The sequence below is a fragment of the Aedes albopictus genome, chromosome 2, assembly GCF_035046485.1.
Source record: "Aedes albopictus strain Foshan chromosome 2, AalbF5, whole genome shotgun sequence".
Taxonomy (NCBI): domain Eukaryota; kingdom Metazoa; phylum Arthropoda; class Insecta; order Diptera; family Culicidae; genus Aedes; species Aedes albopictus.
The window spans coordinates 400,554,952-400,576,896 of NC_085137.1; the positions used below are offsets into that span (position 1 = coordinate 400,554,952).

The following is a 21,945-nucleotide window of genomic DNA, read 5'->3' on the forward strand; positions in this document are numbered from 1 at the left end:
AGAGCCCAACACGTGCGGGTTCATTCAAAGTTCTCACGTTCCAAGATCCGACTTTCCAATCGTTGTCCTTTATTCGTTGCCGGGTCTGTTGCCGTCGAATCAATCCGTTTACTCTACTATTGCTTTTTTGGGTGTTTGAAGGTTTTCAGCAGGCTACCTTACCGGGGCCGCGCTGCCTACATTGCGTTGAAGGGGCTGCCTTCTTAGGTATAGCTGACGCAATACAGCATTTCATACTCCGCCGCTGGATGCCAGAACAGACGCTGTTTGAGCCGCACCTCCTTGGTGAACAGACGCTCGGGACGTACCTCCTCAATCTAGCTGAAGTCAGAAGGACAACAGTGTCCAGGCTGCATCGATTGCATATTTCCAAGGAAATGTGATATCAATTTCAGCAAGTCTCATCTTTATACAAATATAGAATATTTATTCCCAAGAATAGGCAAAATTTCGTACAGAAGCACAAACATATCTTCAAAATTACCTGATTCGGAAAAATGCTATCGAGTGCAAAAAAAACCTACCAATCGTCAACAAATATTTTCGTTTAATTCTTTTTGAATGCAACAAACGGTGATCGAAACTATTTGATTAGAACAATCTTTCTTCAGTGGTTAAAACAATATATTTTTCTCATTTTTTGGTCTTCCTAGAAAATAGTTCAGCATAAAAAAAACAACAGAAAACATTTACCCTTAGCTATAAGAATTTTGCAGTTCATAAGTTAGGTTTCAAATTCTTCTCAAACTCTGAGCATATGTCGCTTTAGTTACACGGGGAAACAGGTAGAACTGGAATATTATTTACGGTAGTAGCTAGATCCCTTACCCTGGTCTTATAGCGCGTGTAAATTCTTGCTTAAAAAACGTAAACTAGTCAAAATGGATAAAATGTATGAACGTTATCGATGTCGATTTCCTGCCTTTGGCGGTGTTGTCTGGAAAGCATTGGCTCCGGCTTTAGTTGTGTGTGTGTGACGGTGTTCGAATGTGAAAATGTGTGCAGCAAATTAGTATATTGGTGATGCACCTTGACAACACACATTTTTCCCGGTTCAAGCTGTCGTAGATTTTGTTTTTTGTTTGGAATGAAGAAAAAAAACTTTCGGCACGGTTACGTAGAGGATTTCCCTCCGAGGACATGACACCGTTTGGCTGTTCCATACACTACTTACTGGGTGGCAGGTTACTGAGTAAAGTAGAACCGGTAGATGATGGTTGCCAGGAGTCCAAGGATCAGCGGCACGATCCACGATTTCAGGGAGCTGAAATAGGCGCAGAAGAGGGAAAAGCATTGATAGTAAATAGTTGTTGTTGTCAACATACTGCGATTTTAAAGCATAACTTTTTATATCTAGATTAGGTTACTCATTATCAAACCAGTTCCTTGCCTAGGAACTGAAGTTTCTGGACTTATCTATTAAGAATCTTTGACATTCTAGCAGATAATAAGATCAAAATTATTTCCTTCTTTAACCCTTTGGAGCCGGAGGGGTCATATATGATCGAAACATAGAAACAGCTGTAAAAATTCACCCGATGAAACAGAATACTGTCTTCGGCAAAGTTATTGCAAATTGATTCCTCTATTAGGGAAAATGGGGATATTTGTATTTGGGACTTCATTGATAACCTAGAACATCCTGAGCACCATGATATTTGGAAAAACGAAATTGACATACCAGTTGTTCTAAAAGCTGAACTTGGATGTGGGTTATGTTCTTATGTATTCATTTAGCCCTTGTCAAGAATATCAAAAGGTGTTTTATATTCTGGGATATTCTAGGTGTTCCAAACTGTCCTTTAGTGAAGTCCTTCAAATCTACAAGAATAATTTTAGGTATTTTCGCCACAAATAATAGCATTGCATAACCTACTGGGATCCGTGAAGCTCTTGACATCTACAATGTCATTTAGAGACACTATAGGGATATTCCTGGTCAGCCAAACTACCTTGGAGTTCAGAACTTCAGGTCTACACTCGTAACGGTAGCCATATCTGTTATACTGAGTAACGTTGCATAATCAACCGCAGTTACTGTAACAATCTGAAGTCTGCTAGCTTATTATGAACCTTTGGGACATTTAGAGTCATCCAAACTGTTCTATAATGAAGTCCTTCATATCTACAAGAATAACTTAATGTATTTTCACCACAAATAATCGTATTGTATAATCTACTGGGGTTCGTGAAGCTCTTGAAATCTCAAAAGTCATTTAGAGACACTTCAGGGATATTCCCGGCCAGCCAAACTACTTTTGAGTTCAGGACTTCACGTCTTCACTCATAACAGTAGCCATATCTGTTATACTGAGTGACGTTGCATAATCAACCGCAGTTACTGGACAAATCTGAAGTCTTCTTTTTTATTATAAGCCTATAATGATGCCCTTCAAATCTACAAGAATAACTGTATGTGTTTTTACCATGAATAATAGTATTACATAATCTTCTGGAAAGGGCCCATATAGCCGAGGCGGTAAACGCACGGGTATTCAGCATGACCATGCTGAGGGTGACGGGTTCGATTCCCGGTCGGTCCAGGATCTTTTCGTAAAGGAAATTTCCTTGACTTCCTTGGGCATAGAGTATCTTCGTGCCTGCCACACGATATACACATGCAAAATGGTCATTGACAGAGGAAGCTCTCAGTTAAAAACTGTGGAAGTGCTCATTGAACACTAAGCTGAGAAGCAGGCTTTGTCCCAGTGAGGACGTTACGCCAACAAGAGGAGGAATCTTCTGGAATCCACGAAGCTCTTGAAATTTCAAATGTCATTTAGAGACACTACAGGGATATTCCAGGTCAGCCAAACTACCTTGGAGTTCAGGACAACAGGTCTACACTCGTAACAGTAGCCATATCTGTTATACTGAGTAACGTTGCATAATCAACCACAGTTACTGGAGCAAACTGAAGTCTTCTTTTTTTTATTATAAACCTTTGGAACATCTAGGGTCGTCCAAACTGTTCTATAATGATGTGCTTCAAATCTACAAGAATAACTTTATGTGTTTTCACCATGAATAATAGTATTGCATAATCTGCTGGGATTCGCGAAGTTCTTGAAATCTCGAATGTCATTAAGAGACAGTTCAGGGATGTTCCAGGCCAGCCAAACTTCTTTGGAGTTCAGGACTTCAGGTCTACACTTGTAACAACAGCTATATTTGCTACACTGAGTAACGTTGCATATTTATCCGTGGTTACTGGACCAATCTGATCTACTTTTTTATTTAAACATTCATGCTCGTCCAAACTGTTCTATAATGAAGTCCTTCATACATACAAGAATAACTTTATGTGTTTTCACCATGAATAATAATAGTATTGCATAATCTGCTGCGATCTGCGAAGTTCTTGAAATCTCAAATATCATTTAGAGCCACTACAGCACGCACTACAGGGATATTCCAGGTTAGCCAAACTACTTTGAAGTTCAGGACTCCAGGTCTACACTTGTAACAACAGCTATACCTGCTATACTGAGTAACGTTGCATATTTATCCGTGGTTACTGGACCAATCTGAAGTATACTTTTTTATTATAAACCTTTGGGACATTCAGGTTCGTCCAAACTGTTCTATAATAAAGTCCTTCAAATCTACAAGAAAAACTTTGTGTTTTCACCATAAATAATAGCATAGCATAATCTGCTGTGCAGCTTTTGAAATCTCAAATGTCACTAAAAGGGAGTGTTCTAGGTCAGCCAAACTATCTATGGATTCAGAACTTCAGGTCTACACTCGTAACATCAGCTATATCTGACATACTGAGTAACGTTTGATAATCAATCGCGGTGACTGGACCAACTTTGAGTCTACTATATATTATTATGAACCTTTGGGACATTGAGAGACGTCCAAACTATCCTGAAGTTTAGCTCTTGACAGTATCAATAGTTAGTCTCACAATGAACTTTGGACTGAAATCTGTAATCCCCCTTGCATATCATGAGTCATTTCAAGATAGTTTTGAGATAAACCAGATGAACAACGATACTCCGAAGACCATAGCTTCAGGTTTACACTTGTGATAATAGCTTTTGCCACTACGTTAAATAGTGTTATATAATCCAATGCACTTAACAAACTAGTTGGAGGAACAATAAGCGTTGTTATATTTTTTAGGATATCATGGGCTCCCTTACTGTTATGAAGCTTAGTTGATAAAAACAACCACTGTTACTTTCAGAAGACTAACTAGCTTTTAATGGAAGGAGTTACCGTTATACCCGTAGACTTCAGGATCTAAACTCAAGCACACTTTAAATAACCTAGGTCATCCCGACTGATCTGATACTGCCTATTAATCTTTCAGAAGACTTACTGGACATGATAGATTACAAATCGTAGCTTTGTATAATGGAAGAAGTTACAGTTACACCCACAGACTTAAGGATCTAAACTCAAGTATAGTTTGGATGACCTAGGATATCCAGAAAAAAATATTCCGCATAATATTCTACCGTTTGTATACTATTGACTACCAAAACTACAGAAAAATTCCGGCTTCAAAGTGTTAACCCGAAGGGTATTCATTTTAGTTCTACCATTAAGAGATTAGTTGGCATCGAAACTGCCAATATATAATCAGAGATCCTTGTCAGAAATCTTAGAGGGTACTCTGGTGAAATTCCTTGGGAAGGTCCAGTAGAAGTTTTTGGAATTCCTGGAGGGATTCTTGGAAGACTTGTCTTGAAGGAATTGCTGGCTGAATTCTTGGAGAAATTCCTTGAGGAATTTGGGGGAGTTCCTGGAGATATTATAAGAGGAATTCTGGAGGACTACCTGAAGGAATTTCCGGAGAAATTTCTGGGGGTATTTCAGGAGGAAACTCTGGAGGAGTTCCTGGAGATATAAGAGGAATTTTTGGATGACTTCCTAAAAATATTCCGGAGAAATTTGTGGGGGTATTTCAGGAGGAAACTCTGGAGGAATCCCTGGAGGAATTTCTGGAAGGATCCCTGAAGAAACCCCTGAATTAGTTGTTGGAGGAAATCTTGGATGAATGAGGAATCCATGGAGGAATTCTCAAAGGAATCCCTGGAAGTATTCCTGAAGTAATCCCTGAAGGAATCCTTTATGAAATCCCTGGAAGAATTTCTAGATAAATCGCTGGAAATTTTTCCAAAATTCCTGGAAAACTTCCTGGAGGAACTCTTGGTATAATTTCCTTGAGGAGTTTTAAGGGAACGCATGGAGAAATCTTTGGGGGACTCCCGTGGAATCCTCGGGGAATTTCCGGAGGAATTCTTGAGAATCTTTCGGAGGAATTCCCGAGGAAAGGTTTTTAAAATAATTCCTGAGGAACTCCTGAAGGAATCCCAACATAGCTTCTGAATAAATTTTCGAGAAACTGCTGGGAAACTCCTGAAAAATTTCACGGGAAGTCCTCAGGCATTCCCTAGGAACTCGTAGAGGTATTCTCGGAGAACATCACGATGAATTTATGAGGGACTCTTAAGGGCCCATATAGCCGAGGCGGTAAACGCACGGGTATTCAGCATGACCATGCTGAGGGTGACGGGTTCGATTCCCGGTCGGTCCAGGATCTTTTCGTAAAGGAAATTTCCTTGACTTCCTTGGGCATAGAGTATCTTCGTGCCTGCCACACGATATACGCATGCAAAATGGTCATTGGCAGAGGAAGCTCTCAGTTAATAACTGTGGAAGTGCTCATAGAACACTAAGCTGAGAAGCAGGCTTTGTCCCAATGAGGACGTTACGCCAAGAAGAAAAAAATTATGAGGGACTCTTAGAGGAATTTCCGAGGAACGCCTGGAGGAATTCTTGGGTAAATTTTGACACTTCAAAATTCCATAGAGATCATTTGTATGTCAGTGGATGCATATGCACAAGTAACACAAAGAAATTTTCAAAATATTATGAGATACAACAGAGGTAATCGTAATAGAATTACATCGATAAAGTAAAGAGATACAAGAGTAGAGCTTGTAGAGCTTGAAGATCTTAATTCCAGATTAGTTTGGATGACCTAGATCACCAAGTGAATGTTATTAGATTTGCATTCTAGGGTTTCAAGATTAGCGTATATTATATTCCGCGAGTATTCGCTACAATAAAAATATCCTAAGAATTACAAATATTGCAAATAAACAGACACAATCGTGAAAGAATTATGCCGATAGAGTAAAAAAAAAACAAGAGTAGAGCCTGTAGACCTTGGAGTTCTTAATTCCAGAATAGTTTGGAAAGCCTGGAATATCCCATGAATGTACCAAAAGCATTATACATAGAGTAAGGTGGGGCAAAAGTTCAACCTTAGTTGAAAATTCCACTTTTTCAAGAAATCGATGCAGATTAAAACAAATCAATACCGTGGGGTGATTCTACCATCCATGAGCTAACAAAGTTATGCCAAATGTCTTTTCAACCCTAATTTGGGTAAAATCTAGATCGAACTTTAAAGTGTATCTCAGTTCCAACATCAAATATTAATTGGTATTAGGTATTCAGATTACCGAAGCGTCGAAATAGTGTGCTACGGTGAACGAAATTCCACAAACACTAGATTCGAACTTTTGCTCCAGTGGTGGGGCAAGAGTTCGAATTAGACACACACATACAAAAAGTGTTGTAACTCAAAATTGAAAAGACATTTGGCGTAACTTTGTTCAGCAAATTTTTAGCTCATGGATGGTAGAATCACTACTCGGTATTGATTTATTTTTATCTGCTACGATTTCTTGAAAAAAAAGTGGTATTTTTAACTAAGGTCGAACTTTTGCCCCACCTTACTCTATTATATTTTTTTTTTGATCATTTTGTCATAACTTTTTGAAGTATTGACCAATTTTCATAATTTTTGGAGTGAAAGACTCTTTTTCAAAAAGGATTCGAACAACCTTGACACCCGAAAGAAATAATTTGAATTGATCTCAAAAACTTCAAAAGAAACTCTTGTCCCACTCAAACTTTTGCCCCACTTTACTCTAGATGTGCACTGAAGTTCGCTCAGCAGTATAGACTACATTCCACGAAAAATTTTCACAATCAAAGCATGTTACAGTATGTAGATATCGTAACCCAAACTTCAAAGTGTATTGGAGACCATGTGTGTTTCACAGAATGTCCAACTACCATAATATCAAGTTGCTCATAGCATAGCTCGGTCTAATGGACATCAACGTGACTAAATGTCTTGGACAGAGTGAACACAAACGATGGTAGATGTTTTAGTTCTTGAAAAAAAGTAATTCCAAAGTAGTTTGGATGACCAAGATCTCCCAATTCATGGCGGGGGATTAGGGGCATAATGGACACCTGGGGCGAAATGGACACCCCTGTTTTTGCCGAAACCGTTGACTTTTATGTAAAACTTTCAATGCATATGTGTAAAGGGACAAGTCATGGTTCTATTTTTCAAAAGTATCATTTATATTGCGCATTGCGCAGTTAAAAGTGCGACGAGGAAGTGCGGAATCTCAAATAAAAGTGCGATTTGGTGTCAGATCGTTTCAGTGTCTTCACCGCACTTATTCATTAGCTCATGATGAATAAGTGCGGTGAAGACACCGGAACGATTTGATGCAATATCGCACTTTTATTTAAGATTCCGCACTCTGTCGCAGTCCAGTTAGCAATGCAATAAACTATATTGCTTCAAAATAACCAAAATATCATTGAAATTGAAATATGTTTTGCATATGGTGAAATTCTTTTAATTTCGAAGCAGCATCAAATAAGGTATTACGAGTGTTGGAGTGTGTCCACCATAAAAACAAATGAATTGTTACCGTATCTACATGTATGTGAAGGTTTAGCAATGGATGAAGTATTTTATTTTTGATCAGAATTTACTTAAATTAGCAATTTTAATGTTGTAGTCGATTCGGGGCGAAATGAACACTGGCAATTACGGATGGATATACGCGCATTGCATACTGTTAGGCGTTTTAAAGAGTTTGGAAAAAATCAACCCGATTATTTTAGCCTAAAGTTTATTTTATTAACTTTGATGTTATGTAAATTCGTCTAAGACGGAGTATTATATCTTTTGTATTGATCTCCGTAGGCAAATTACTTAACTGGTCAATGTAACCAAAGAATTAGCATAAAATATGCAGGGGTGTTCATTATGCCCCGATGGGTGTCCATTTCGCCCCGTACCTTTCCTTCCAGCCCTGAAAAACACACGGTTTACAATTCATTATTTCTTCACAATAAATACATTCTACTTACTGTGAATGATTGTAAGACCTAGGAAACAAGTTAAAGTTGAAATTCAACTGATAATATGATAACTTTTACTCTGTTTTACAGGCCTAACGTACTCATTTGCTTAGGGTGTCCATTATGCCCCTAATACCCCAACCATGAATTTTCTAGGGGTGTTTTGAGGCGGTGTTTTGAGGCTTTTTGAGTACCATAGACTATGTTCTGTGATCATTAATTGTGTATAAAACTTGGTCGAGAATGTTGGAATTGTGTAACCAATTTTGGAGTACTTTGGAGGCCTTAGAATAGCTCTGGAATCAAAACTTCAACAGACTATGATGGGTAGTAATACATTGCATGTCAAGGATCAGTAAAAACTATTGATGATAAGCAAAACGATGAAATTTGAGCAAAAACATACATGTAGAATTCATAAAAAATACAAAAAGCACGTATTTTCGGCTACTAGCAAAAGGGGGGAGGGTGCAAAGAGGGGAGGTACCATGCATTTCTTAGCACAACTATTTCCCTTGACTATAAAAAAACTCCGGGGTAAAGGCATTTCTGCCAAAAGTAGATCGTCCCGGGTGCTTACGGGTTAAATCATAGGCAGTTCTTTCGAGTTATACACTGCCCTTATTCGCATATCAGTCCCATTTGACTTTTTATCATTTTTGAGTTAACGTAATGAAACGTTGCGGATTTTTATGTCAATGTACGAAAAAAGTACTCATGATTTGGTCTCATCCCAAATTGAAAGTACCCGCATAACAGTCCCATCATGAATTTGTGTACCCTGTAACACAAAACTGAACAATTTTGTAGCAAACGTAATATTTTTCACAGTTATGTATTGAACTGCAAAGCAGATAATCCACATATTTTTCAAAGTTTCTATGGAAACGAGTTGTCAATCTTTTAACGCTGTTATCTCAATTCCTACTTTTTACTAATGGGACTGTTATGCAAGTGGGGGCAGTGTCCATAAACTACGTAGACTCAATTTTAGAAATCTGAGATCCCCCTTGCCCGTCGTAGACTTTTGTTCATACAAAATTTTCAAAATTTGTAAGAACCGTATACTTTGGTCAGAAACCCCCCTCCCCCAGATGTTTGAACATTGATTTGCATTCGGTCAAACATTTGACCCTGTGTACTAAGCATCTGAAGTAGTAGGTACTTACTTCTCATCCTTCTGCTCGGTGCTCCAGTCGGGTTCCTTCTTGACGGGCACTTGCTTCCGCTCGGATTCGATCAGTTCGCCGACCTTGAACTTCTTCATCATCTCGCGGGCGTCTGTGCTGTGGCCAACATCTTCGAACGCCTCCGTGGCTTCCTTTCCGGCTTGCTCCAGCAGCACTTCCTCCCCACCGGGATGCTACGGGATGAGGGAGAGGAAAGGATTGTATCAGATGTGAATAATAATATGATGAATTTGCACATTTTTTTTCTGCGCTTATTACAAGTGCTATCGACGGAGATAAGCATTTATGGGCAAAGGTGTGAAGGTACGTGTTGGTCTTAACAGAAACCAGTAGGTAACAGTGACGAAACATGTTTTTGTCTTATCAGTTCGAATGATATCTGGAACTCTGGAAGCGTCGATAAGCATTTAAGGGGAGATGGCCAAACCTTATACGGTAAATCACAATTATTGTTGGCGCTGGAAGATAATGGAGCGTGTGCTATACACAATCTTGCGTGACTTGCCTGTTCTCTCGTAGCGGGACGTGATCGGGTATTCAGGGCCCATTTTTGCAAGTTGGCATTATAACTAGCCGGTATAATGTGGACAAACTAATACCTCAATGAAACACTAGCTTAGGTGCTATCCATCAATTACATAAGAGTTATGGAGGAATGGTGATTTCACAAATCTCACACGTATTTCAAATATATCTGGATATCAGCACAAAACTTGAAAATTGTCTTCACTCATAAATACACAGCTATGAAAAGTGTTTGCAAAGATTTTTTTTTCAATTTATCGCCGAGGTTGTATGGCACTAATAAATATCATTTGCGGCCACTAAATAATATACAATTCACGGTTGATCATGGGTCTAGCCAGATTCTTTTTTTTTCTCCAAGAAATCCGTCAAGAAGTTATCCATGGATTTCTTCAGGAACTCCTCTAGGGTTTTTTTTTTCATGGAATTTCCCCAGAAATTTCCCCGAGAATGCCTCGAGGGTTTTCTCCAACAATTGTTTTAGGACTTTATTCTTCAGGAATTCATCCCGGGATTTCCTTCCGACATTAGTGTAGGAATTGCTCTAGAAATTTCTCTCGGAATTTTTTCAGGGATTTCTTCGATAATCCCCCAGAAGTTTCTTCAAAATTTTACGCAGGGATTCTAGAAGTTGAAATTAAAAATGAATCCCGATGGTTTGCATGAGGTGTCGTTCAAACCAACGGGGGTAGACGGTATACGTAATGATTGAATTATTGAAACAGTTTGCATCACTCAAAACCAAGTCTAAACAAATGAAATAAAATATGCAAACCTGTTACCGCTCAACAGTTTAATTGTGCTGGTTCGTCACGAAAAAGATATGAGTATCTCTAGAAAATTCTTTGAAAAATTTTTCAGGGATCCTCTTTAGGAAGTTCTACAGAGATACATTCCTTCAAGAAGTCTTCCAAGGATTCTTCCGGGAATACGTCAATTAACATTTCTATACATTTATGCTCTGAGATGAATAGTATATGCAGTATATGAGTATATATTAACTGTATTTAGGAAAAAATCGGCAAGGACGTACTCGGAACAATACAAGTGAAGGTTTATTCTTAAATGAATACAGATTCAGGACATTCCAAGTGTTATGTTCTCATGATATTCGAAGTGAGATAAGAGTCTAGTTTCTTGCTGGATGGATCACGGACCGAAATGCTTCTTTTCTTCGTCAGCCGCTGCGTTGATGGTTGGTCACTATCGTACAATCTCGAAGGCCCAGCAACATCCAAAAACGATTGCAGCCGAACTTAACTGGCTGGGAGAGCGAGTTATCGTTTGCTTCTGGTAAAACCTCCTGTTGACTCTATCGTCTTCTAGAATGGGTTGGAATGGGTTCTGTGACTGAAAACTCGTCCAGCAGTATTTGCAACGGAATCGTATTATCTTCAATCGCAGGGCTGGTAGCAAAAACTGATGGTTAAAATAGTTATTTTAGTGACCAAGTTCACGAAAATAGTGACCAAATAGTGACTTACAAATGGCAAAAAAGTGACTAAATAGTGACTTTTGGCAAAAAAATATAGTTAGCGGCCAAAAATTGTGAGCCGCACTAGATTCAGAAAACCTTGAGGTATAGCATAATAAACACTTTCAGAAAATTCTTCTCCACCAAAAGTTATAAAAAATGCATATGAAAACAATTGTTAGCAGATATTGTACAGAACAAGATGGATATTAAGTCAATGAACAAAAATGGATGTTGGTACCTACAGCTTCTCTTTATTTGGTTCCAGTAGAACCTCAGTGGGGAAACATTGGTGCAAGTTCCTCATATTTTTTAGGTAAAGCTGATGTTATCCTGAAGAATTTTGAACAAATTCCTAAATATATTTATATGAAAATTATAGCAGATATTTCAGGGAAAAATTCTTGATCCTTATTTGAAAGAGCATTCGGCCCAATTCGTGGATTTACTGCGGGAAAAAAATCATGGAATGGTGTTTGCTAAAATTTCTGGAGAAAATTATGTTTTCCTGGTAGGGAATGACGATGCTTCGAAGAATTTGTTTGAGTTTTTTCCTGGAAATTTTTTTTATGAAAATCATCTAGACAGCATAGATAGACAAATGCATATAATACAATACAAATTTATGTAAGAATTTCTTACATTTCTTTGAAGTTATTTGTGAGGATTGAGGGGTTAAGGAGGTGAAAATTAAACAGAAATAATAAACGTTGATAGCTATCGTTTCCAACAAGCTTCATAAATGTCAAAAACAAAGCAAGCAAAAAGAACAGTTGAAAACAAAATAGTCAAAACAGTATTTGGCGATATTTCCAAAAAAAAAACTCTTGTCAAAAGTAGTGCACAATTTTTGAAAATTACTGGAAGATATCATTTCGAAGAGTTCTTTTCCAAACATTTGTCAAAGAATTTTATCAGGAAGCTTTTCCAGGCGTTGAACTAGAATACCACACCTACAGAAATTCAGACAAATACTTTTGCTAAAGACAAAATTTCATAAGTAATATTCAGTGATTTTCGCCACAATCCTGCATGAATTCATGCAGAAATTGTCATAGTGGTCATACAGGAGCATATTCCATCGATAATTGAAACGTTATTTCCACCGAGAATCTCGTCAAGAGATCTGGCAAATATTTCCACAAATTCCTATTTAAAAACCTCTACTTTCTATTTCCGAAAGTGCCATTACAAGTTTATTCAGATTTTTCACCAATATTTGTTTCGATAACATTCATATCTTTACTGTAGAATGAGCAAGAAACTTCAATGAGAATGAATGCTTTTTGGTATAGTCGAATAATTCTTGTCCAAAAAGACAACACTTTCACTAAATAGATGAAACAGTTCCGGACTGGAAATCTCTCTGATAGAGACACCTAACTTAACTTAACAATACTACGAATCAAAATCAGTCACTCTACATAGGCGATTGATATATTTGCTAACACAGCTACTCAACATGTAATTGTCTCCAGTACTTGATTCAATCTTGATTTTCACTTTTTATAACTCCAAATATTTTTTTTTTCGCTGTTTAGATTATCATTTGCCACAAAACATTGAAAATAGTTGAAAATAGTGACATTTCAACAGAAAAAGTGACTTTAGTTGAAACATCTTGGAAATAGTGACTTTTTAGTGACTGACCCGAAAATAGTGACCAAGTCACTAAATAGTGACTCGCTACCAGGCCTGCAATCGCTGCAGTTTCCGATAATGTTCGTCGTCGTAGTGTATTTGAATGGTATCGAACAAACCTCTTCTAAAAGGCGCCGTCCACAAATTACGTAACGCTCTAGGGGGAGGGGGGGGAGTACAGCTGAGCGTTACGGGCCATACAAAAATTTTAGGATTTTCATACAAAAAAGCGTTACGGAGGGGGGAGGGGGGGTCGAAAAATGTCGATTTTAGCGTTACGTAATAAATGGATGCTGCCAAAGAACGTTGTACACCACATCTCATGTTTCCTCGATGATCACTCTTTCGGCCCAGTATTTCTAATTCCGTATGTGGATTACTCGCTCACCGATCACGAGACTACGATGCTTGGCTCCATGTTGAATTAAGCATTTTGTTTCTCAATGCTGTGTATTACATCACCTGCTGTTAAGACTGTCCGAACTTTTCCTCCGAGTAATTCCTAAGCCGGTGATTCACTGTCCGGTAGAGAAGGATTCTACCACATTTTTCCCCCATCTTCGATAGAGCGGGCTTCAAAGTATCCACAAATCTCGCACAGCCTGACCGTTGGATTGTGGATGAAACGGTGGAGTTCGCACATGTTCGATGCCAAAGCTTTTGCAAAATTGCTTGAAAATTTCCGAATCGAATTGAGTGTCGTTGTCGATAACTACTACTAAGTCTTGAGAACAGCCAAAACGTGCGTTGCATTCGTGAAGTTTTCTTGTGGTCGTTGTTGCCGTTGAACTAGTAGTAGCGAATATTTCAGGCCATTTTGAATGAGCATCCAATATCACCAGAAAATACCGTCCTTGAATTGGTCCAGCGTAGTCCAAATGTAGCCTGGTCCACGGTTGAGATGGTATAGGCCTTGCTGATAGAGTAGTCTTTACTGGAGATTTTGAAGCTGCTGCGCAATCACTACACTTGCGTACGTAGTCCTCAATGTGAGCGTCAATGTAGGCCAGTAGATGAAGCTTCTTGCTATGGCTTTCTATCTCTGCATTTCGGGGTGCCCTGCGTGCAATTATTTGAGGACTGCATTTTGCAAAGACAATGGTACTACCATACGATCCAGGAACATGAAGCATCTGTTTGCTTCACACAACGATTCGCGCCGTTTGAAGAAACACTGAAGTTCATTGGCTTCTGGTGGTTGTCCAGTTGTTCCGAAGATGTCGCATTACGGATTGGAGAGTGTTATCCTGCTTCGTTTTTTGCTGAATCATCTGGTAGGTTACTGGAAATACTGCAGCAGGTTCAGCTTGCATACTTTTGATATCTTCTTCTAAATGAACACTAGCGATAATGTAGTTCTCATCTGGCTTGGAATGTTCACCGATCAATCGTCACAGGACATCAGCATACCCAAAACTGTCAGTAGACTTGAATTCCAGCTTGAAATCGTACTGCAAGAGAGTTAACGCCCACCTTTGCTGTCTGTTTGCTGTTTGAACTGGTATTCCTATTCTTGATCCAAATAGTCCCAATACAGTAGACGTTCGCTCGGTGCAAACACTTTAACTGCAAAGTTTTTTGCAGACGACAGCAGCATAGCGATGCACTTTTTGAATGAATTTTAGATCACTTTCGGACAAACTGACAAGACTTTGACATCTGTCAGTCGTGGCAGTTAACGAAAACGAATTTCATTCGGTAGGATAAACGTAAACATGTTGCAGTTATCGAACGTCTACTGTAGTGGCTTATGGTCTATGTGTAGTGTGAAACGCCGTCCAATAATCATGCGATGGAACTTGGTGCAGGCAAATACAAGAGCAAGTCCTTCTTTTTCACCTTGTGCGTAGTTCCTCTCAGCATTGATCAACGTCCGGGAAGCGTGGCAAACAGCCTTAACGGTGCCTTCAGGAAAGCGATGAAGAAGAACAGCACCCAGGCCATTCTGTGACGCGTTTGCTGCTACTATCATCTCCAGTTGCGGATTATAGTGGGTCAGCATCAGGTCCGATTGAAGGGTTTGCTTGAACTTCCTGGCACGCTTGACTCCAGTTCCATTTCACGTCTTTCTTGAGTAGAGCATCAAGTGGTTGACGTAGCTCATTCATGGACCTTACAAACTTGCCGTAGTACCTAGTTTATTGCTCCCATGAACGAACGTAATGTTTGAACATCATGAAGCGCCGGCATCTTAACAATTGCCTTGATCTTTTCTGGATAAGATCGAAGTCTCTCTTCATCAGCGATTAGTCCAGGGTACTTGATTTGCTTCTTAAAAAAGTTACTCATCTCAATTTTTAGATGGATGCCGTATTCTCAATTCGTGCGAACAACCGGTCTAGTTATTCTATGTGCTCTTCAAGGTGTCACTTGCTACCATGATGTCATCGAGATATCCGCTAACGTCCTTCAAATCCGCTATCATATTGTCCACGATATGCTGGAACTCGCCGGGGCCGTCTTGACACCAGAGGAAAACCGGTTGAATTGGAATAAGCCTTTGTGAGTGTTGATTGATAGTATCTTCTTGGACTCTTCTGCGACATCTACTTGTAGATAAGCATCGGATAAATCGAATTGAGTGAAGTACTTCTTGCCCGCCAGCTTCGCAAACAGGTCCTGTGGTAACGGTAACGAATTCTGATTCGGTTCCAAGGCTGCATTTAGTCCGGTGGAAAAGTCCGCGCAAGTTCTCACTTTGCCGTTCAGGTTTCGTACAGCAACGATGGGAGCTGCCTACTCGGAGTATGGAATTGGCGAAATGATTCCCAAACTTTGTAGATGATCCAGCTCGGCTTCAATCTTCTCTGTTGATGCATACGGAACTGGACGCTTCGGACGAAATACGGGCTTGACTGATAACGATTCTTGGTGCACAATCCAAGGTCTTCACTGAACACGTTCTTGAACTTGTATCGTAGACAGTGGACAAGTTCTTCGAATTTTGGATGTGATTTTGAAGAGACATGATTGCAGACTGCGTTGAACGGAATATCCCACAATTCAAACAGCTCGATCCACTCGGTGCCGAACAAGTTGAGATTGTCCACGTGTGTGACGTAACATCTTCCTTGCTGTACGACGTCGTTCAAAGTAACGGTACATTGAAATTCGGCTATGGGACCCATGTCATCACCTGATGCGTTAACAACGTTGATGGATGCTGAACTCACAACGGTGCTGCCTATTTGTTTGTACACGTCCGATGCAATCACAGTGATGTCTGCTGCGCTGTCTAGTTGTAGTCGTACTGGATGTCCGTTGATCTCCAGGTTCACGAACTTGTCTGGCTGTGAACTGACGTGCTTGATGGTACACAGTCCTTGTGCCTTAGCCATAGCGTGGTTCTTGAATCGTCACTTCTTTTTCCTATCCTTTTGCTTGAAACAGGCGCAATACCCTTCCTTATGTCCAGTTTTCTTGCAGGATTTACACTCATGCTGGAGGTAGGGGCGATTCTTCGAATAATGTATGTCACCGCATCTCCAACATGGTGTGTTCGGAATTTCGGTTTGATTTCCTCCGGTCTTCTCGATCATAGCGGTGTCTCGTTTCAGATTCAGCGTAGGTGAAGTAGTCTTCGGTCGGATCCTTCTTGAGCTGGTAACGTTGATTAAAAAGCGATGGTACGGTCACATTTTGGCCATACATTTTTTTTCATAACTTTAGATTACGTACACCAAAATAGTTGATTTTTGGACCAGTAATGGTACATTGTATGTAGCTTATACCCAAGCTTATACCATAAAATTTTCATCAAAATCGGTTTAGTATTTGCGGAGATATTGTTGAATCCTGAGATCTGCAATTTTAAAGTTTTGTACAAAGAGGATTAAAAAATAAGAACACAATTTTACTGTTTTATTTATATAGCCAGAAAAAGTTAACCGATTTTGATGAAAATTTCCCTGTTTGCAAAGTATGCATGTCCAAATGTTGTGTAAAAATTTCATTCAATTTTATCTAGCCATTACAAAGTTATATTTTCTTAAGTGGCACCCGGTCAGTTTTTTTTTCATATTCAAGCTGCTACAACTTTGAAAGTATTCATACAAAATGGCTCAAAATTTAACTAAGAACATATGTTTATAATAGTATTAAACTGTAAAATTTTCATAAGAATCGGAGCAGTATTGGAAGTTCTGTAATCAAAATTGTGCTTTACTGTCCTTAAATTGCCAAAAAATACTATGGAGCGCATTGCACAAAATTTTAAAAAGGCAGGTCGTTGGTTTTATTTATATATCAACCAATACTTGATTTTGATGAAAATTTTATGGTGTGTAGATGCACCATTACTGGTCCAAAAATAAGCTGTTTTGGTGTACGCAGTCTAAAGTTATAAAAAAATTGTGTGACCAAATTTTGGCTGTACCACCCTTTACTAACGGAAATTATATTGTTTTTCAAACCAGGAACGTAAAGCACATCTTTCAGTCTTATCTTGGTTGCCTGCCCATCGTCACCCATGCTAAAAATGATACCGTTACCAATTCCGGATGATTCCAAGGTGTTTCCATCTACAATCTCAATCACATCCCTCTGTCTTTTGATACTGGTGAAAAACTTTCGATCCGATGTCACGAGGCGCCAGAATCTATCCCCTATTGCTGATGCACGTGCTGATCGCATTCAACTACAGAAAAACAAACCGAACGACCAGTCTCATGGGTTGCAACTTTCGCATTAGAAACTCTTCGCTGAATCCGTCCAGCTCCTTCGCATTCATCCTTGTGTTGTTCTTTTTCGAGTCTCGACAGGTATTCGTTGCAGCCTTTCCGTATGTGTCCGGCCTTCCCACACTCGCAGCAAACCCTTTGTTCGTTCGACAATACTAACCTAGGTCCAGACACTCTTCGGTTTTGATGAGCTGCTCTCGGAGCTGCTCTCATCGCTGTCTCCTCCTTGCCCGAAAACTTTTGCTGACGTTTGTAGAACTCGTTCAAAAGCTTCAATTTCAGCGATTTCATTGAGTATCCTCCCAAGTAACCATGAAGCCGTATACAAGTGCACCAATTTTGCCATATATTGATAATTAAAATTGTGAATATAATGCTGCATTACTTTAAACACTTCATTAAAGTAATATTAAAGTCGAAAAGGGCCCCACTAAAATCCAATTAGTGCCACATATTGCAGCACGCTGACAGCCATTGCTAAAGTAACATAAATGCATGTGCTGTACATTTGCATTTGCACATGCTTGATACGTGCAACTAGAAAAACCAAAACAAAAATCTATTTTTAGCACCGGTTTCGTTATCGACGGTACTGATGCCCACGTGAATGTTTTGACCATTACTTTTTTGTCGCCGGGTCGGGAGTCGAACCAGAATTGTTGAAGACCGCTAGATGAGTTCCAAACGCGCTGGTGCTTGGACCGTTTCTGCTGCAGTGATAACAACAGATATTTCATTAACTCAAAGGAAACTGTTCTTCTGTCTCAATCATTGCAGTAGAGGGCAAAACGACTATGTCATATGTAATAGAATACAGTAATTTATCACAATCTGATAAATTACTGATAAATACATAATGCATTTTCGAAGATTAAAACACCCTTCGCTTCGCATACTGCTCATATGCCAATTGTGGTTTCCATCATTATTGGCATGTGATAGCAGCCTACAGAAAAGAGAAAAGGTCATCTTTAAAAAGGTTTTGCTGTCGTCGATCGGTGGCTCAAACGGGGATTAAGTTGGCCGGGAGTCGAACCAGAAACGTTGAAGACCGCTTGAGTTGACCGTTGTTCAATCTTCTTGATTTCATTTGTTTACCATTAGAGTCAAGCTTTTAAAATTGTATTGTTAGAGCAAACTTTGCTAGTTTGTGCATTGCATTTGTTCAGTTTTTGCAGTGTTGAATTATTGAAGTATCTTATATCACCATTTAATGAACCCTAATGTAAAGAAAAATGCAATGCATCATTACATTGATAATGCCAATCTAAAGGATTATTGCATGACAAGTGTGGAATTACTGCATTTCGCATTGCAAAGGTTGATATTCAGTCTAATTCATGCAATGATATAATGCTTGTGGTTACTTGGGCTCCATCCAATCCTGCCACAAAACCATCATACGAATCTGGCAAGCTCGCTAATATGAAGCTTCCTTTCAATTCATCCGCTATTTCACAGCCTATTTCTGCCAACTTGTCGAACATTGCATCCATTGCGATCAAATGCTCTTCGACATTCCCGTCCTCCAGTTCCAAACGACTCATACGTTTCAACAAACCCACTCGACCAGCCGATGATTGCTTTACATGATAGTCACGCAGGATGTTCCATGATTCTTGGGCTGTTGTGGCATTCTTGATGAGTTGCAACTGACTACTTTCGACCAAGTACTCAATAGTGGCAGCAGCACGCTCGTCTTTATCAATTCATGTTTCAGTTCTATCCGGTTTAGCCGGAAGATCATTCACAACTACACGCCACAGTCCCTCTCGGATGAGAATTTGCTTGGTCCTCTCTTTCCACAGGTCATAGTAACCGAAATTCAACCGAACAGCTCCAGTTTTCAGCTCCATGTCCATTTCGCTTTCTTCGACGTCGCAGAATCAAACTAGCTTCGACTCACTGTTCCTATCGGAAATCTCTTGAAGTGCAAGCAGAGTACCGTTCTTACACAGTTTTCACTTTTGGGCCCAAAGCCTGTTGGACAGAACTTGGAAGCACTTCTTTATTTGTGGAAATTGTAAACAGGAATGAAAAAATATGACATGTCAATGGTTACTATGGCTACTTATTACATACTAGACTACTGCGGTATAAGTAAAACTATTCAACTAGGTATAACATCATTGAAATCATCATTAATTCTACACATACTACTTTTGTGGAGCCTCGTATCCCCGTGCGGTTAGGATCACCAAGCTTCTAATCGCACCATGCTATAGGATGAGGGTTCGATTCCCGCTACGAGCGATGAAACTTTTCGTGAGAATTCTCCGTATCCACTAGTGCATGCTGTGTCCTTTGTCTAGCGTTAACCCTCGAGCAGTCGCGTCTTTCACTACCTGCAGCGACGCCGCGCTCGCGCTGTGTACCACATGAGTGCATTTTTCATGGTGCGTGTACTCAGTACACGACGCGACCGCTCCCGGGTTAAGTTTCATTCAGTCTGTACAGCCTCTGGCTGAAGGTGGTGTCCGCATCTTTTTCTTATGCGACCAAGTTGGCAGGACGCTGCCCATATACCCATTTCTTAACTGAAGAACAAGGTCTTAAGTTTCTTAAATGAGTTACAACTCATGTAGGCCAATGAGTCAAAATCGTGCCAGGTGATCGAACACATCTTTGTGAATAGCAGCTGTTAATGATCTCTATTCTCGACAAAATTCGTAATCTACAATGGGTAATTTGAGAACGCTCAGCCTAAGATGTAAATATGTAATTTACATCTGGCAAAAATGATTATCACTCAACGACGACATTGATTATGATCGTCCGTCATGATCAACAATCAAACGCCAAAAGTAGCGAACGAACATGACAAAGAGAAAACTTGGAACAAAATCACCGCTTGCACGCGATCATCATCAACACCGCGCGCCAGCCGCTAATGCAAGTTAATGACGGTAATGACCTTGAACTTTGTACATACACAAAAAAGTACGCGATGCGGGGTGCTATGAATGTGGATGTGTTTCGAGCTAACCACCGCCTTCGGTCCAGAATGTCCAGCCATCATCCAACACCAAGTGAGTGACTGATGATCGAAGCAAATTGATTTTATTTTTAGGTTTGTCAATTGAATGCTTTGCAAAATGACGAATATAACGAAAGAAGAGCAAATATTACATATTTTTTGATCTTTTTCCCTGTGTGTATTGGTGATTAAAACCATTCAGAAAGAAAGCAAGACGACATATTGAACAGCAAAAAAACAAGAAAATTATGTATTCTCCCATTACATAATGTACCCGTTTTGGAAGCCCCCTATCGGGTGCATCGAAAGTACCCCAACTGGAAAAATTAGCTTATCTCCGGATAGCGAGCGATCCACTCATTATCGGGGCGTATAGAAAAAACAGCTCTCAAGACTGTAATCTCATTCATCCACCCCTCCTGCCTAGTCCCCCCACGCCCCGCTAGACAAGACGTGAAAATTCCACGTCAGGTATGGCTCGCAAACGCTCCACTCGCCCTGCCTAGTGTGTAGGGTGAAGTGATTTGCTTCAGCTTCGCTAGTAAGGGTACCAACCTCGTTCAGGAATTCCGTCACGTCGTAGATATTGTTGTGAATCACGATCCAGGTGGACTTATTGGTGTTGTGGGCTTTGATTTCCGCCAGCGAGTAGGTCTTCACTTCCGACATTATGAAGTTGGTTTGGTTATTTGAGCGGGGTTTCTTCTGAAGCACTATCAAGCACAATCGATGGCTGCAAATCTAATCCGTATGGGACGATGACTGGGCACTAATATGGAGTGTTACTTTTGTATGATGTCTCACTGTATTTTAATAATTCGGAAAACACACTGCACTCGCGAAACTTTCCCTTTTCCAGAAGACGTTTCTCCTCGCTGACATCCAGTGCGGAACTGAAGAAAATGACCAGTCGAAAAGGCGTTTTTGGGGAACTGCGCCGATGAGTCCGCTGCGCGGTGACGTTTTCAATGTCGACTGGTTAAACATTGTCGCCGATAATTTATTTTAAGTGGGGGCAAGCAGAACATCACACGCTAAAAGTTTCTCAACAATAAGTGAGATTCACACAAATCTGGGGCTAAAATTTTTGCTTAATGCGAGCACAGAGAAAGACATCCAAGTCCAGTTCCGAAACTGTGTAAGGAATTTAACGGCCATTTGAAATCAGCAACACAAGTGGCAACAGCGTGGCGCTGCAATCGGTTATTTTCCCATACTAATTTAACTCACCACTTGAAATGTTTCAATTCACCACTGACTGTG

At 39.8% G+C, this 21,945-nt stretch overlaps 1 protein-coding gene across 1 annotated transcript; it reads right to left on the reverse strand.

The window, feature by feature from the left end:
- Positions 1–406: 406 nt before the first annotated feature.
- On the reverse strand, positions 407–21,620 carry LOC109407986 (cytochrome b5). The gene is made up of 3 exons (XM_029879257.2): positions 21,238–21,620; positions 9,366–9,559; positions 407–1,264 (listed from the first exon to the last, which is right to left on the reverse strand). The coding sequence occupies exons 1-3, from the start codon at positions 21,349–21,351 to the stop codon at positions 1,186–1,188; spliced, it is 387 nt and encodes a 128-aa protein (XP_029735117.1). The 5' UTR covers positions 21,352–21,620; the 3' UTR covers positions 407–1,185.
- Between the last annotated feature and the right edge of the window lie 325 nt (positions 21,621–21,945).